Below are 18,465 nucleotides of genomic sequence, written 5' to 3' on the forward strand. Positions count from 1 at the left end.
CTTATCGGGGGAAACCGGATTTCCTGAGAGGGCATAAAGGCCAATGCCCTTCCTCGAGTTCTCAGTGGTGTAGTTGTTGTGCGCCCCAACCCCCGCATTTAGCTCAGGTGTGCCAGCCCTGCCCAGGGGTGTGCCTTTCACCCTGACCCAGACCCCGGTCAAGGGGTGTTTCCTCCCATTGAGCTGAATGAGGCTTGCCCCCTCAGTGCCCTCAGAGACAACAGAGAAGCCCCTCGATCGACACGGCACATATCAAAGCCCAATTCCTTAAATGCAATTGAGCGAGACTCTGATCCATTGCCTTAGGACATAACTCCTTCACAGCTTCCTTATAGAGATTCTGCGCATTAAAATGGGGGCTGGTTTTGGTCTCCTTCCCACAACAAACCCATTACTGTCTCCTCAGAAGTCACTCCCATTGTGCTGAATGAGGCCTGCCTTTGAATGCCCACATCAGCACTTACAGAGATTCCCCCTCCATTGACATGGCACACTTGGAAGCCCAGTTCCTTAACTGCGATTAAGCACCATCTTGAGGCTCTGATTCATTCTTAGGAAGTGAGTGTGTCACAGCTTTGTTATAGGTATCCTGCGGGTTACAATGGGACCGGTTCCTGTCTTTGTGTTCTCCCCCCCTCTTCCCCAGCATAAGCCTATGTGTGTCTACTCGGAAGTAACTCCCATTGTGCTCAATGAGGCTTGCTCCTGCAATGCAGGTGCATCTGGACTTTCCGGGGAAAACAGAAAGGGGGGGAGAGGGGGGAAACCTCTCTTATTGGTTAAGCAGCCCCTGCCAGTCAGATGACATTCACTCCAAGCCCCACCCCCACCAGGAAGTATGTGCTGTGAAGCATGGAGCCCTGCATGGACCAAAGTGCAGCAAGGCCGATTCCTTTTTAAAAAATCCAGCATTCCACCATTAGCTTCTCCTTCCGTTATCATGGAAACATGGACATAGACTGTTCACAAACATCTGAACTGGTGAGGGGGACTGTTCAGTGGGTAAAACACCTTACAAGTGCCAAGAATAGCCTGCTGTTGGCAGAACCAGATGCAAGTGTGTGATGGGTGTGTTGGCTGGGTGTGTCGTGCAATACTGGGATGCATAAATGAATGCCCAAGGATGGGTTCATTTTTTCTTTCTCAAATATGAAAATCTATCATCAGATACGCTGAACGAAATTCTGTTCAAAACATGAGAAGGTCGGGAACAATATTGAAAGGACAAAGGCAAACCAAGATTCCTGATATGCCAGAGAGAGGAAGAGAGAGAAAGATGTCAAGTCCTGGCTCCTGGCAAAGAAATTGTGTATTCTTGTCACAGGTGACAAATTGAACAGCCACCACCGCGACTGAAATTGCTGTGATCCTTTACACAAGAACTATAACTTAGTAACTCCTTGCTCCTTGCTAGTGTGACTGCAGCCAGCACACATGGAGTGATTGCAAAGGGGTTCTTCTCCCCCGCTTGTGTCATGTGCACTGCAGTGGACTGGCCAGTATTTAGAACAAGAAGCCAGTGTTCTTCTTATTCCTCATCCAGCCTTTCCTCTCAGCCCAAGGCTCTGGACTTGTCGAGGGAAGGGCTAAATGTGGAATAAGAAAATAGGAAGCCCACCATACTAAATCAGACCATCGATCCATCTAGCCCTGTATTGTCTATTCTGACTTGCAGCAACTCTCCAGTGGCTCCTGCTACCTGAAATCCTTTTAACTGGAGATGAAGTGCTCCAGAGATGACATGCACCTGTGATTGTGCACCAGCAGGGAGTGAGGAGTATTCCACTGATGATTCCAGTGTGTAGCTATGCTTGTGTCAGGGTGGAGACTGAGCCCATGGAGCCCCAGAGCAGTTCTGATTCTGAGGAGGAACTGCAATCCACTGGGGAGGCGCTCACTCATCTCTCACAAGCACAGCAGCTGGCAGAGATTCTTCCTGCCAGCATTCCTGGGATAGAGAGTGACCCTGGCAGCGAGAGAGCGCTGGAGGGGGGCTTGCTGGACGTTCAGCGCAGACGCAGGGAGCGGCACCAGATGGAGGGCGGGCGTCGAAAGGAGGTGCTCCGCTCGTTTGGCGCTCAAACAATGGTCGCGTCCCGAGGACCCAAGGGAAAGAGGGAGGATCTCTCCATAGCCCATAAGTTCAGAGTCTTCCCGTGGTTCCCTTTCAAATGGGGACCAACTGCCTTACCTGGAGCTTAGGCTACTCTGCTATCTTTCCCCAGTGTTGTTCCTTGCTTAGTTGCTAGTGATTAGTATCTGAAAGAGTCATAAAGTAATAATGGAATAAAGCCTTGGAAAGGATCCTCGTCGTCTGTGTCCTGAGTTGGCTATTGGAGGGGACTGCAAGAGACAGCTAGGGCGCTCCTGACAGCTTGCACCAAGAAGGATCATGTGCTTCGGTACTAAATATTTGAATCTATAGTTCCAAACTATTTATCCATGACTTCTAAGAGAAGGAGCTTATTTCCATATTCCTTGTTTCCTGTGATATATGAATAGTGTTTCTTGCAATAACACATTCAAATACTCAGTCTGTGTGAAGGCAGAGATATATAAACTCACCTTCTCCCATCTTCCTTTATAATAAGCACAGTCTCAACTGAAACAATACAGATTTTCTCATGTAGGGAATTCTCAGATTGAACCTAGTGCTCTGCTTTCTTTGAAAATCAGGTTGCATTGTCATATTTACCTAATTAAACTTTGTTTTAACAGCAAACAAGGATGAACGATTTACATTCTCTGAATTTAGATACCTGGGTTTGGTCAGGAAAGTAAGTTTTTTTTCCCTCATCACTTTTTTGTTGTACATAACAATTCTAGTTAAATGTATTTGTAATTTAGTGCTAATTATTTCATGGTGGCTTTTTTTCTTTCTCTCTACTATTTTTTGTAGCTAAGACACTGCTGTTAGCTACACTTAAAAGAACAATGGTGTGGCATACTCATCCCTTTACGCAGCATTATAGCTTCTAGTACATTTCTTTGAATTGTGTGATATTGGAGTGCTTTTGTCGTGAACCAACCCCCTGCTCCTGCAGACTCCTCTAATTTTATTGTTTTAAACTGTTTTTATTGTATGTTGTACATCGCCCAGAGAGGCTGGGTGACCAGCCAGATGGGCGATTAATAAATTTAATAATAAATAAAAATAAATAAATAATCTGGTTTTGAAAAGCAAGGGGAGTGCTCCCGCAAGAGCCTTACCCAAGAAGGTAAGACATTCCACAGAGAAGCAAAGTGATTTAGAAAAATAGAAGGTTGCACATCCAAACACAGCACTGACAGTCGGTCAGGCCATCAGGCACACTGTTCCTTGAGTTGCAGATTGGGAACAGGTAGTTGCAGCCTGACTTTGGCCTTCCAGCGCAGTCAAGCTGCCCACTGACGAAGGCCCAGAAAGGTGTCTGCACGTCAGCCATCTTCCATTTTTGACACCCATGCTCTACAAGACTCGGGTGCAGCAGTGCAGTAAGCAGGCACTCTGCAAGCAAACAATGTGTCACAAAGCTTCAGAAAATAGTTGTCCCCCGTAAACATGCAAAATGGCCAGCCCAGTAAATCTTTTGTTTGCTTTCTAGTAGACAGCCACTGTGTGAACAGAATGCTGGACTAGATGGACCCTGGGTCTAATCCTGCATGGCTCTTCTTATGTTCTTATATATGCCTTTTGGTTTTTGGTTGTTTTTCTACCTAGAATTTCTACAAATGGAGAAAACCCAAGAGACAGATCATGGCACACTTTGACTTCTCTAACAGATGGTAAACTTTTCCTGTTTGGTGGTCTGAGTTCAGACAATGTACCCTTAAGTAAGTAGTTTTTTTTCCAGAATGATTGAGACTGCTATGCAAATAAGGACGCAAGCGATAACCAATTGGTGTGATTAATGAACAAGAATGTTAATATTAGATTAAAGTGTATGCCCAGTGAATTCATGGCATGACAGCAGTGAAAAACTTGAGATACAGGACTCTTGAAGGACCTTCCACCCTCCTGGCCCCGTCCTCCCTGCACCAAATTTGATGAAAATAAACTTAAAGATAACATTTCCTTCCTGTATTTTTTTTTAAACTAGCAGAATTCACTTTTCAGAGTGAAACTTTTGTCTCTGTCTTTCTAACCATCAGCGACTAAAGATGAAATCCAGTGTCAGAAATCTTTTATTTAAAAAAAACTTTTATTTTTTAAAGTCTGTAACTAACAGCTTGGTATTTAAAAGGGGGGGGGGCTTGTATTTAATTAGCTGCTCCTGGAGCACACCTTCAAAATCTTCTCTGGAGGGTTGGAGGGATTTCACCCACTATATTTAATTCCCAGGCTGCAATTCTGTGCACACTTACTTGTGAGTAAACCCATTTAACTCAGTGGAATGCACTTCCAAGTAAACAGGTATAAGGTCAGCTTTTAAGTTTTGCAAATCCCATTGACTTCAGTGGAATTTAACTAGCCTGTATACACAATTGGAACTTTATGTATATTTTTGGAAGCCACTTAAGGAATATTCCATATTATTAATTTTGTGAGAAGTAAAATGTTTTAAGAAAATGTTTCCTTCTAACAGTGTTTCTTTGAGTTCTGGGTAGTGTCCATCTCCAGCCAGTATGAGGCAGACTTTTTCAAGATGCCTGGGTTCTAAAGTGCCTCCCAAGACTAGTTTCTTGTCTGCTTCTGCAGGAGAAAGAAGACCTGAACCTAGTCTGTGGCCCTTCATGGGCAGCATTTTCAACAGACAAAAGGAAAAAGTAGTAATAAGAAGAGAAGGAGTCATTTAGCTCACCTGAATAGAGCTTGTGCTTATTCGCAGTCCCTGAAGAGAAGCAGAATGCTTGTGAAACTTAGAGGGGTTCCAAGCCCATGAGCTCAAGAAGCTTTTAGATTTTTTTTTTTAAGTAGCAACACCACCACCCACAGCCACATGGTAATCCTCTCCGGAAACTTAGGAGAGTTTCAAAAGAAGGCAGTAATGACATGGCATGAAAGGCAGGTGTCCAAAGAAATAGGGTCAAAACCCCCACTGAGCTAGCCCAAGCTGCTCTTTGAGTCCTGGCCAGAGTTGCCCCAGTTTTTCATACTCAGTATCAGTTATTTCATATTCACCACAAAACAATGTGTTATATGGTCACTTATCAATTGTTTTTAAGAAAAGACATGCCATTAATCTATGCATCTTTCTTTTCAGGTGATGGTTGGATTTATGATGTTGCAACAAATGAATGGAAACAACTCACATACTTACCAAAGAATAGACCTAGGTATAATAAGCTAATCAACATTTGCTGAAATTGAGGAAAGTATGAATAGATCATTATGTAATGTTCAGCATCAGAAAATAGGCTTGTATCCCATAGTGCAAGTAGAAAGGCAGTTGTTTTCACACGAGGGGGTGCACTGATTTCCACCAACTTCCTCCCCCCCTCGCCCAGCTGCAGCCCCCATGCCACATCAAATGCTGTTCCAGAGGGTCCCTAACCTTCAGGAGTGGCTTTGCTGGAGCTGCAGTGGAAGGGAAGAGGCACAAAAGCACTGTTACAGAAGTACAGCTTTCTCCAACTTGGTGCCCTCCAGATGTGTTGGTCTGCATCATAGAGCATTGGCTGTGCTGGCTGGGAATTCTGGGAGTTGCAGTCCCACACATCTGGAGGGCACCAGACTAGGGAAGGCTAAATTGGGAGAAGTCTGCTCACAGTTCATAGATCCAACCTATATCTTCTTTGAAAACCTGATTTGCACACATTTTTAGGCGTGTGTTTTCAAATAACTTTATCCTGTATCTCTAACTGAACCACTAATATCCTTTTAAATGTTTTCCAAATGTTACTAAGAAGGTATAAGTAATGTTATTGTGAAGAATTTTAAGGTTTGGATTATATTTGGCTCCATTTAGATCTGTCAAAAACATAATGCCAATGGACACGTATTGAATGTTTAAGTTTCCGTCCCAACACATTTGTTCAGAAGAGAGCTGCACTGATTTTAGCCGAAATTGCTTTCTGGTAGTTAGAATGGCAACCGTTAAGTCCTGATTCAAACCAACATCTACGTGTGTGAGTATGCACACAGAGTGGTGAGGGAGTGAGATTGCATCGACACATTTTTTGTTTATGTATTTATATGCCACCATATCACAAGCACTCTCTGGGCAGTTCACAAAATAAGAGTAACATATCAAAAGTACAACTAAAAAACCCCAATAAGATAGAACACAGCGTTAAAATACCACCAAATAAGATAAAAACAGATAAAAGGATGCATGCAGAAGGACGTTAGGTGCATAGGTCCTATGTGAATGTGGCATCAATGTAGGCCCAAAGTTTGGGCAGGTGCCCTCAGGTGGATGCAACCCCACTCCTGCACCACATGCAGCCACTATGCACACAGAAATTGCCCCCACCCATATATAGGATGTGTCAGGGAGATTACAGGGCAGTGCTACTACGCCTTTCATTCCATAGATCTTCTACCATTTGAGTAATTTGATATAAAATCAGTTTGAAGTAAAATTGAGCTTTTCCATTGTTCCTCGGTCATCTTTGCTTAAGGTACTGGAAATGCACACCTATAGATTCCTCCCCAGATCAGGCTACAGTCAAGCCAGTAGAAATAAGAAAGTATGCACAAGCCCTTGTAAGCAGTTCCTCCATCTGTGTCCTTTCCTCGCCATGTTTATTGGGCAAGGATCAGCAACTCATGGCCCCAGGGTCAAATCTGTCCCACTGAGGAATACCAGATAGGCCTTCAGTTCCCAGAGGCAAGAGATGTGTGTACAATCTGGTGAGTCACTTTGAGGAGATATGGCTGGCCCACTACCATCCATCCATCCCTCCTCTCCCTCCCCCCGCAAGTTGTTAAGCTAGTTGATGACTGGCAAGTTAGGGCTACTGGCAGAGAGCACAGCACTCTCCAGGTTATCAAATGTTACCTTTTTAACAAAGGGCATTCATATTTTTACTTGTGAGTTTTATGTAATGGTCTGAATAACTTGAATTGTCACTGTACATCTCAGTGAAGACATTACAGATTACAATGTCGTTTGAGCCATCTTCTGCTCACATAACAGGACTTCCGCATGCTCACCTCCCACTACAGGCCCCTGTGCACCCCAAAAATCAGCTCTGAAGGGTCCCCTACTCCTTCGGGGGCACATGGGGAGCTGCAGTGGGGAAAGGAAATCCATTCCACCAGCAGTTTGTTTTGCTGGCAGAAGTCCAGCATTGGATACAATCCACTATTCCCAATTTTGTAACTATGGTTATTAAAAGGATGCTGCAGGCTCATACTCTCCTCCTTTCCTCCTCGGTTCTCCCACACAAATCCACCTCTTCTTCCCTTCCCTTTTTGGATGAACCGTAGTGCAGTATTGAGTCCGCGCTGATATAAATGTTAACTATGGTTAGCTTAAAGCACAGTTTGCAAACCTGCTTTTGGCCACAGGTGCAATAGTAACATTAACATTGGTGAAGATGCAATGCTGGATCATAGTTATATCCAAAAAGGGAAGGGAGAGGAAGTTAATGTGCAGGGGAGGGAAAAGTAAGGATGGAGGAGTGCTTGAGTCTGTGGGACACTCCCAATCTCCTAACCATGGTTAGGTGATCAGGAACATTAAATTTGCACTGTGCCTGTACGATATCTGAGATGAGCTGGGTGGCTACTAGAAAAAGGGTCTTCTCTGTGTTGGCACCCCAGTTGTAAAACATTCTCTCCAGAAAGATTGGCCAGGCACCAGTGTTATTGTCCTTTCAACACTGGGGACAGACTTTTTGATTTTCCTGAGCTTTTTAAATAGTTTTAATCCTGCTGATTATTTTATGCTGTTCTTATGATTTTGTGGGTTTTAATATTTTTTGTATTTACATTTTAATTGTTTTATTCTTTTTTAAATATTTTTTTAAATAAATGAAGGGTGGTATAAAATTCTTACAGTAAATAAATAAATAAATAAATAAATATCCAAGCTATCCTTGTTTATCACCTCATGCCTGGCAATTGAATATGTGAATGGCATCCATGGAAAAATACTGTATTTGAGGTGACACCAGTGATACAAAAGCTTTGGCTGTGGTGTTAATCTCTGATGACTGTTCCAAGTCATCAGTTCACATTGCAGCCAACAAGCTGATAAACACTTGTGTGCGACCTCATCCTTCTGTCCGAGTAAATGTATTGAGGACTAGGAGGTGGCCCTTTTGACAACAGCCTGGCTCTCTCTTGGCTGTGCCCATATCTTTGGGTAGCTGCTGTGCCAAGTCCTCATTCTGTTTTTCATATTATGGTCCAGCTGCTACTCCTGTTACAATATTGGCCCTAAATACTTAACCTTTTCTTCATAGGCACTGCTCACTAAGAGTTCCGTAGAATACTTTAGAGTTTAGTTGTAACTCAGAACTTTTGAATTATAACAGGTACTATCATTCTAGATGGAGAGTTTGTTTAAAAAGATGATGTTAATTTAGCTGATTAATGATGCAAATAACATGCTTTATTAGAATGTCTAGGTGCTAAGTTAGAGCAGCTGTGAGAGGACATAAGCTCTATCAGTCTGTAGAAAAAGCCTCAGGTTTCAAGCTAGGAGTCCAGGCAGCACAGAGTCAAGGCAGGAAAGGCTTTCCAGTGTTCTGCGATGATCCAGTCCAGGCCAGAGTTTTCCTAATGCAGATAAGACAGAGGCAGACCTATCAACAGGTATGAGGAAGAGAACAGGTGGGATACAGTTTAGTGTAAGGAGAACGGTGCATAATGACTGAAATGAACAACATGAGAAGTGCTCTTTAGTGCTGAGTCACCTTTGCATATTTTTGCAGTAGTTAAATAAACAAAAGGGAACAAATTCTGCAGTCCTGTTGACCTCAAGTGAGTTGCACACTTGGTCAGTGAATTCCCAAAATAAAATTCATCTCATTGCAGTGAATCTCTCCTAACATAAATTATTGGTACAAACTTATAAGAATTTCTTATACTTTCAACTGCCTGTATCTATGCAAACCCATTTGTTTATTTTGCACTAGCATGTGCAGAAAAGAAACTTTTTCCCTAGAGCATGATTTTGGAAATGGTTAATAACGGTTATTCAGAAAACAACCTCTGCTGTTGGGAGGATGCAAGGGAGGAACGTGAGAACAGAGGGCTCTGGTTTTTTTCACCCCAGCCGCATGTTCAGGGAGGGGGGAGCATAAGCAACCCAGCACTGCAGCACACTCTGTATTCATGGAAAGCTGGTATCTAAGCAAAACTACCAAGCGCTTTTTGCATATATATTTTTCCACAAAGGTATCTTCGGTAATACCGTTTAAGCAAATTCCATTTGTGTGCTTGTCTGATTCCTTGATCTCAGTTGAGAGTGGTATATCAGGCCTCTGTAGTACAGTTGGGCATAGGCCATTCCTCTGTATTATATAGCTGACAGGGAACAGCATAGGCTTCAAAGTCCACATGACTTACTGAACATGAGTTCATTTGCTTAAGGAGGGAAGGTATCATTCTTATCCAGAGATATTTCCCCAACTCTCAGTTTATGCAGTGCCCAAGGTTTTGGAAACAATCCTTTCAGGTGACCCAGATATTAAATAGCTGCCATGCTTAACCTGAGAGTCTGAACAGTCTTGCTCTTTTGATACCCATGCCAGCTACTTCAGAACAGTATTGAGTGACTGTTAGACCATTAGTTTGGACCATGGATATCAAGCAACATAGAACTTTGAGATCAAGTCTGTGCTTATCGCAACAGCCATTTAAAATTGTGCTCACTAAAGGTACTTTATAATCTGTTCTCTCAAGGCAGAACAGCTGCTTTGGTTGCTTTACTCATATTTAAATCTATCTCGCTGATCCAAAGTTTATAATTGCAAGCATCAGTTTAAGAACTGGAATGCATGCGTTGTTAAATGTTTAATCATTTCAGTTTAGCAAAATAAATCCACTCATGGTAAGTAGACAAAGCCCAGAAATATTTCAAGTTCTTGATTCATGGCTAATGAGTTCAAAATACTTCTAAGATCCATTTGAGTGGACTAGTTTGTTAATTCAGGGCGCAATCCTATGCATGTAGGATTTTTTTCTATCTAAACAACTCCCAGCAATCCCCAGCTATCCATGCTGGCTGGAGTATGCTGGGAGTTTTAGGACTCTTTTTTATCTAAATATGCATAGGATTACAACCTCAGGCACATAGAGACAGCTCCATTCAAGTAACTACTTATCATGCATTGGAAATTAAGGGGGAAGTCCTACAACATGGGTGTGATAGATCCCCCTCTCATTGAAGCCTTATAAATATTTGAAAACGTGTTTAAATCTCGAATTATTTAGGAATTCATTCTAACCTATAATACCTTTTTAGGTTGTGGCATACAGCCTGTCTTGGTAAAGAAGGTGAAGTGATGGTCTTTGGAGGAAGTAAAGGTGACTTGCATTTCCTGGACACGGTCAGTAAATGTCATACTTATTAAATGACATCATTGCCACTCATAAACCTTGTAACTGAAATATAAATTAATGATGTATATTTTTATGGCAGAGAATTTAAGCAGACAAAATCAGATCATTTGAGATCACTTTTGTTGCTTCTTTTGTTCCACCTTTGTCCACTATTGTTCCATCAACATCATGAGACCCCAAAGAATGCTATTTTGCTTGCCAGTACATGCAGCAAAATGTGTGCATGTGTGATTGTCACACATGACTATCTCCTTGCAGCTTTCAGGCTTTTTCCTACTTGGAAGTGATGTCCTTGGAGGAAAAGCATAATGGGTAAAATGAAGGGGCAATGCCAGGGAAGCATCTTTGCTTCTCCTGAAATGGTTTTGCAACTATTTGAGTATTAAACACTCAGTTAAGCTCCCATTCAGGAAAAAAAATCCTCGAGAGCCTTCACAATGAACCTGTTGTGAAATTTTACACTGGTCCTCAAAGCTAGACTCACAATTTTAAGGAAACTGCCTGTCCACTCTAATCAAAAGGAGAGGTCCTTCTGCCTATCCCACCACTGTCAGAAGTATGGTTGGTGGGAATAAAGCAAAGGGCCTTCATGTGGAACTGCCTTGTCTCAGGAGACCTAACTCTCCCCATCTCTGTTAATATTCTACCACCTTTTGAACAGTTCTTTTTATTTTGACAGGCCTTTGGCCTGCCTTCTGTATACTTTTTGGTTTTGCTCTCTTCAGAAATTGCTTGGTAGTTTTTATGTTATCTGCTGCTCCTTAATGTGTCGTCTTTTAAACTTCTCATATTTTTAAAAAATGTTAATTTTTATTTTTATTTTACAAAAGCCTGCTTGAGTACCTTACAAGACGGAAAGGATACAAATTATAACTAAATCCATTTTGGCTGCCATGATGTTTGATATCGTTATGAACCCACTGGAGGAGGTGGTCTGGTGATTTGGGGCTGTACCCACACTGCTGCTGCGCTTCTGCTCATTTTGTTGCACCAGCAGGACTCACCGCTAGCGCAGCAGGAAGTTGGTGCTACCTAAAACAACCCGGGAAATGAGCAGAAATACTTGTTTCTAGATCGGGACAGGTCCGCAGAGCTCCCTTATGTGAGCTCCGGTAACCTGCCCCATTCCGGAAATGAGCGGTTTAGGTGGTTTCCAATTGCTGTACGAGCTGCCAGCTCCCTGCTGCACTGGTGGCGGTTCCTGCTGGAACACAGACAACATTATGTACTGCCCTTGGTGTGAGATGTCATCACTGTGAGGATGACATTTAGCTCTGTTATCCTCCCATCTGAGGCAGGGCAAGCGCTGAAGAGATATCTAGAAACAGTAATGGGCTGGATGAGAGTGAATAAACTGAAGCTCAGTTTGGAAGTTCTATTGGTTGGTGGTTTAATGATTCTGGGAAGTGATAAGTAACCTGTTCTGAATGGGATTGCTGTCCCCCTTAAACAGTAGCTTTGGAGTCTGGGCCTCCTTTTAGATCTGGATCTTGTTTTGGATGCCCAATTATTAGTGATACAAAGAAACTTTCACCAACTTAAGCTGGTAATTGGAGCCCTTACCAGACAGGCCATAGTTATCCACGCTCTGGCAATCTGCTGTAATGCACTCTGCATGTGGCTGCCCTTGAAGACTGTTCAGAAATGTAGTTTAACTGGTTCTGACTAAGATTGCAAGACATTAACAGTGGCATGTAAGTCTGATAGTATCTCACTAGTTTGTTTTGGGGCCCAGTTCAAAGTGCTTGGGATCAGGATACCTTAAGGTCTACTTCCTGTCATATAAATCTGCCCAAGCTTTTAAGAAAATCTTTTGAAGTGCCCCTGCATTCTGAGGTGAAGTGGGTGGCACTCAGAAAATGGGCCTTTTTTGCAGTAGCACCGCAACTCTGGGATATTCTCCTGAAATTGATCCAACAAGCACCTTCATTAATGTTATTTAGGTGCTAAAATAAGCTCTGCTGTTTTATTCTTTTAGTTCTTGATTTTATTATCCTGCTGTTTTTATTGACTTGCTGCATGTTGGTATTATTGATTTTTCAGTTTGATATGAGGAGGCATCCAAAAATGAGTTAGTTCTCCCTCTGTTGCCCAGGAAGGCAAGGACCATGTGACCTAGATTTTTGTCTCTAGGCTGGGTGCTGCTAAACTCCACCAAGTTCTTTTCCAAGCCTTTGTCCAGGACAGAGCCTGTCAAGTTATACTTTTATCTCTTAACTGCTTTTGTTCACTTACCTTCTCCTGATCCATTTGAACTACTAAAGACCATCTTGCTAAGATGCTCTTCCTCGAGGTGGCTTTCCTCGTGGCAATTACATCAGGCGGAAGGATATCATTTTCATAGGCATACTCCTCCATAGGAATTCTTCCTTCATACTAAAAGCAAGCAGTGTCTTTTACAGGTCTCAGGCACTCACTTTACCTTTGTTCTGCCCTGAGCCCTGCATAAGCTGGGTGTGTGGAGAGCACTCAAGATCTATATCAGTCGCACAAAATCCTTCAGACACAGACACCTTACTTGTTTCCTTTCACACTGTTTCCCTGGAGAAAAATGCTTCTAGCTCTGTGTGGCGTATCGACCCTTCCCCTACTTTTGAGTATCAACTCATCACCACTCCTCATGAAAATCTCCACAGCATTGGGTACAAATTCTAACTCTAGAATTCTTAATATTTTTATATTCCATCAACTTCTTCCTTTAGGGAAAACCAGAGAGTTTTTCCCTAGAGGAAGGGATACAACCATAATAATCTCAAAATGCATAGCAGAGGTGTTTTTCTCCTGCTGCTGAGAAAATCTCTTTTCATTTATCAACCTTTAAAACTGTAGCTGCCACCACTCTCCTCTTAACTAGGAGATAACCTCTCTCTCTCTCTCTCTCTCTCTCTCTCTCTCTCTGTGTGTGTGTGTGTGTGTGTGTGTGTGTGTGAGAGAGAGAGAGAGAGAGAGAGACTGTCAAGAATGACGGCCTGCTTTCCACCATAAGATTAGGCTAGGCTATCACGTCGGATGTAACCACCTGGAATTGCATATTATCTAGAGGCTCCTCGGACCTCTGCCCAAATCCAGGCACAGTCCATGCTAACTGGGGAGTGAAAACAGCTGGAGTTGGTGGGGAGTTTCAGCCTCCTAGAGGCCAGGGCAGTCCACCCAGGGGTTGAACCAGTGATTGGCTGAAGGAAAATCTGCCCTGGTTGCCAGGGCTGGGCTTTAAAAGAGGGCTGAGGTAGAGGCAGGGGCTCCCTTCATCCTGGTGGTCCTGGACCTGCAGACGGCTGGTTGCTGTCCAGGGAGATCCATACTTAGGTATGCAAGGATAGGCCAGGTAGATGTATTGTTTTGCATGGGTGTGCATTCATGAAGCTGTCTGTATATAGTTAAGTGATTTGGCTTTGTACCTTCTTGTGTAACTTGCTACTTCCATTCTTCCCTTTCCCTCTACCCCTTCATTATGATCTTAATAAACCTTTATCCAACCTTTAGTTGGTGTGATCTCTCTGCATAACCACAGTGCTAATTTCAGTGCCTCTTGGCTTAGGAGGGTCACTACTGGGCATTTGGGGCTTGGCTAGCCCGATTTTTGGAAGGGGATCCCGGGATCGGGTCCCTACCTCGCAGGGAGGTTGGGGCTGGTCCCGGCAGTGGGATCCCATCTTTCACAGTGATTCTAGCTTATTACATTCTCACTATAATCAAACCTTTTCCCTGTTAATAAGACTGATATAGTTTGTATTAACAATAAAAGTGTTATTTACAAAGGATAAGATGTTTTAAGTTAGTTGGTGTGACCTGTGGTAAAGAATTGTTTCACGTTTTTATTAAATCCTTGCCTCCTCTACCCCATTTAATAATAGCCTTTAAAATAGTAATTAAACCTCCCAGGGAATCTATCACCCCCCAAGGCTAGAGCCCAGAGTTCTTCCTAACCCTCAAGCCACAAACCCTATCTGAGGCTTCAGGACCAACCCAGCTCCTGTTATTCTCCCTCTCTCCCAGCAGTAAAACCCCACAGCCAGTCAGGAGACATTCTGAACATCCCAATTCCCCCCTCCCACCTACTTGCCAAAGCCTTGAGACAAGACATGTTACATCAACCATGTAAACAGACATCATAATAATTAAACCATAAAACAATATACCGTTTAATCACACTGTACTTTAGCCATATGGTTTAAAGCATGCCTTGCCATAGCACCTGCCTAAACCTCTCCACGTTACAGCCACACCTGCAGCCTTCTCCACTAATGCACCCCTTACAGAAATATGTAGGGCTGCCACACAGACCGCACCTAGCACCTTCACTAAATTCTAGTTTGGACGTTTTTGCCTCTGTGGAGACAGCCTTTGAGAGAAGAGTGCTATAGCAACTCTTCCTCCTTTGAGGTTCCAGCCACTGTCACCCACATTAGGTTAGCTTGTGCACAATCCATTGTTGGATGCCTCCTCACACCAAACTGGGAATGGAACATTGAACACTTACCATGGAACCATGACCAAATCAATCAGTGGCTGACTCGCATATGGCATAGCCAGGAATGGTAGGTATGCTAGTGATCTCTCTCCACACTCCAGCTTGTGCTAGGCCCAATCAGGGAGGGGATTCTTCTCCCTTTTTCTTATGGACTCCTCAGATGGTACTCTATCTCAACCTCAGCCATGGGATGGAACTGGGCACAGTCTAGCGGCACCAGGCCTAGAGACAAAAAATGAGGTCACATGATCCCTGCCTTCTTGAGCAGTAGGGGGAGGTAACCCATTGTTGGATGCCTCCATCCCACCAAACCAGGAGGAATCTTCTTAGTAAGTGTCCAAAATTCCATTTTCGTTTTTGTTAGTTTTAATTGCTTTTTTGGCATGGTGGTTTTTATTGTTGTAAGTTGCTTTGAATACCATTGTAGAAAAGCAACCTATAAATATTTGAAATAAATAATTTTGTTCTTGCTTAGCGGCACTGCAGTGACTTACTGATTTTTCAGACACAACCATACTCGCTTCTCAGGTGAGTTGAGAAGATCTGACAAATAACAATATTGTAAAGCAGGGGTGCAGGGGCCAAATCCATCCCAACTGGTGTCCCGGTCCAGCCCTCAGGGGCTTTTTATTTATTTATTATTTATTCATTTATTACATTTCTATACCGCCCAATAGCCAAAGCTCTCTGGGCAGTTCACAACAATTAATTAACGATCTGGGGGTTCCCCAGATGGCCATGTTCCCTTCCTGTGAGCCTCTTGCCTTTCCTCCTTCCCCTATCCTGGCTTTCGTGCACTCCCCCCACTCCCATTCTGAAAGGCTGAAATGTCTCTCCTAAGGCTTGGTTACTGGCAATAAGTGCTTTATGCTAAAATATGCTCGCACTTTTGGCTCTTCCCTTTTTGCCTTTGTTCCCTCCCGCTACTGGAATGCAGCCCCCAAAAGCTTCTCCGAAATGAATTTGGCCCTTGGGCTGAAAAAGGTTCTGCACCACTGCTGTAAAGCCTCCAGCACAGTACTGGTTCATACATTTTTTAGTAGCGGCTTTATTTGATAACATTAAATGGTAGGCAGCTCCAGTGTGCATGCAGGGCCTCTGACATACACTGAGCTCTCCACATGCAGGGGCTGCCCAGATCTCTATGGGAGTCAGGAAACGCTCCACACCCACTAAGGCTCTTTGCCGCTCTGGCTCTGCTTGAGGTGGAGCACAAAATGTTCCCTGCAGCACGACACCTTGACCTCTCCCCCCCGCTCCCCCCATGGAGGAGGATGACGCTTTCAAATGAAATGCAGATGGAGGCTGCCTGTGTTTCGCCCTGCACTTCAAATGCATCAAGGGCAAAGGGTAATGATTCCATAAAATACAGATACCTTTTTAGAGTTTACAAACCAGTTTGAAAACAAGCTGTTACAGTCAATTTCTACTGCCATTGTAAAGATGACAGTTATAATTAATATGATTGTACTTTCAATTAATACTAAAATCAATTTTGGGGAAATTTCAAAAACCTCTCATGTCACGTCTCAAAATAGAAGACAGGGGTTTTTCTAATCCCAAAATTTGATGCCCTGCTTTTGTGGCTGAGGGGGTGCAATCACATGCAATGAGAAAAGTCCTGGACTATGGAGACATAGGCACAAATCCTCGGCCATGAAGCTGACTGTGCCAAGCCAAATCTACCATGCAGGATTAATGTGCAGATGAAGTGGGGTGACCCCATCCAGATTACCACGAGCACTTTGAAAGATGGACAGGAAGCACATGCCGACAGCACCACTCTGGTTCCCTGACTTTAAGCCCTTGTCCCTCCTTTGTCTTCGCTGCCTGAGGGCTGCGCACAGTCCTTTGAGCACGAACCATTGAAGGTCTCCCATGCAAGAAACCTCCTGGAACTTCTCATCTCGCAAGCATTGCCTGACACACGCCCTAAACACAGACAGCGCACAAATCAGGGAGCGCCCTGGGCTAGGACCTCCCTTCTGAATGCTGCCCTTCTGCGGGAAGAGGGGATTTGACACAGGCGGCATCCCACCTTGTGACTTCCCAGAAGGTCTGCCAGGACCTTGGCTTTCTGAATGTAGAGGTCAGTCCTCTTCTGGTCTGGCACTTCCCCCGTCCTCCGGGATTGCTCAAAGAGAATAGACAGTGGTTCTGAGAGTTCTTCTGCCAGTTCCTTTATTACTCGAGGATGCAGTTCATTGGGCCCTGGAGATTTGAACTCATTCAAAGCCAGTAGGTGTTCCTTGACCGTATGCCTGTCAATCTCAAGCTGCAATCCTGCCCCTTCAGCCTGTACTTCGCCTTTGCCAGGGGGCTCATAGACCCTCTTTTGGGAGAAGACTGAGCCAAAGTGGGAACTGAGCACTTCTGCCTTTTCATTGTCATCTGTTATCATTTTGCCATCCTTATTTAATAGTTGAACCCCCATTTCTTTCCTCCGTCTTTTACTATTCATGTTATCTGAAGAAAGCCTTTTTGCTGCTTTTAGCATCCCTCACCATATTCCTTTTATTCTTTGCTCCATTTATTTTTTACCCAGATGCTCTCCACGGGGCTACCAAGCTTGTCCTCCTGTATTTCTGTGCAGAGATATGTATTTTTCACATATAGTGCAACTCCACCTCCCTTTCTCTTCCTCCTGTTCTTTTTGAACAAGTTATATCCTCCAATTGCTGTATTCCGGTCATGGGATTCATGATTACACCTATCAAGTCATAATTTCCCTCCTGTATTAAGAGTTCAAGTTCATTCTGTTTGTTTCCCATACTCTGGGCATTAGTGTATAGACATCGAAGACCATGTGCTTCATAGTCTGGCTTTCTTCCTACATGTGTCTGAAGACTATTATTGGGCGCTATCAGAGCTGTTCTCTCCGTTGCAGTGCATGCGCCTACGTCCATTGTTCCCCCAACATTACATCTCCCTTCCCTGTAGGATTCAGTTTAAAGCCCTCCTGATGAAGTTCTTCATGCTGTGGCCAAACACATTCTTCCCAGCCTTTGTGAGGTGCAACCCATCCCTAGCCAACAGCCCATCTTCCAGGAAGTGTAGCCCGTGGTCCCAGAATCCAAATCTCTCTCATCGGCACCACCTTTGTTATCCAGTCATTCACCTGGAGTATTTTTCTTTCCTTTTCTATCCCTCTCTTTTGACTACTGGAAGGATGGATGAGAAAACTATCTGGGCCCCAAAGTTCTGGAGTTTCCTTCCAAAAGCTTCAAAGTCTGACGTGATTTCTTTGTAGCTCCACTTGGCAGTATCATTTGTTCCCACATGGATGAGAAGAAAGGAATACCTGTCAGTGGGTTTTATGAGTGCAGGCAACCTTTGAGTCACGTCTCTAATCCATCCTCCTGGGAGACAGCATACCTGGAGAGTCCACAGGTCTTTGCGACATACTTGGTTTCGATCCCACGCAGCAAGGAGTCTCCCACTACTACCACTCTTCTCTTCTTGTTGTTGCAGGCCTTGGTTTCATCACCTCTGCTTGGCTGACCTTCAGCCTCTTGCTCACTCTCGTGCAGCCTCCCCTGTGATTCTTCCTCTGCAG

The 18,465-nt window shown here is 43.7% G+C and overlaps 1 protein-coding gene across 1 annotated transcript; it reads left to right on the plus strand.

The window, feature by feature from the left end:
* Positions 1 to 1,462: 1,462 nt before the first annotated feature.
* LOC146356802 (kelch domain-containing protein 1-like) lies at positions 1,463 to 16,006 on the plus strand. Its single transcript, XM_084833363.1, has 5 exons — positions 1,463 to 2,777; positions 3,701 to 3,813; positions 5,184 to 5,256; positions 10,341 to 10,425; positions 15,385 to 16,006. Exons 1-5 carry the CDS (start codon positions 2,728 to 2,730, stop codon positions 15,439 to 15,441), a joined length of 378 nt encoding a protein of 125 aa, XP_084689489.1. The 5' UTR covers positions 1,463 to 2,727; the 3' UTR covers positions 15,442 to 16,006.
* Positions 16,007 to 18,465: the final 2,459 nt, after the last annotated feature.

Source organism: Heloderma suspectum, chromosome 1 (genome assembly GCF_057233095.1).
Source record: "Heloderma suspectum isolate Gila_16-S chromosome 1, 16-S_ref, whole genome shotgun sequence".
Lineage (NCBI taxonomy): Eukaryota > Metazoa > Chordata > Lepidosauria > Squamata > Helodermatidae > Heloderma > Heloderma suspectum.

Bases quoted from the DNA above. Each gene is read 5' to 3' on its own strand.
- LOC146356802 (XM_084833363.1), top strand. From the start codon at position 2,728: ATGAACGATTTACATTCTCTGAATTTAGATACCTGGGTTTGGTCAGGA. The intron at 2,778-3,700 runs GTAAGTTTTTTT...TTTTCTACCTAG, and splicing joins ACCTGGGTTTGGTCAGGAAA to AATTTCTACAAATGGAGAAA. The intron at 10,426-15,384 runs GTCAGTAAATGT...GTTCTTGCTTAG, and splicing joins ACTTGCATTTCCTGGACACG to CGGCACTGCAGTGACTTACT.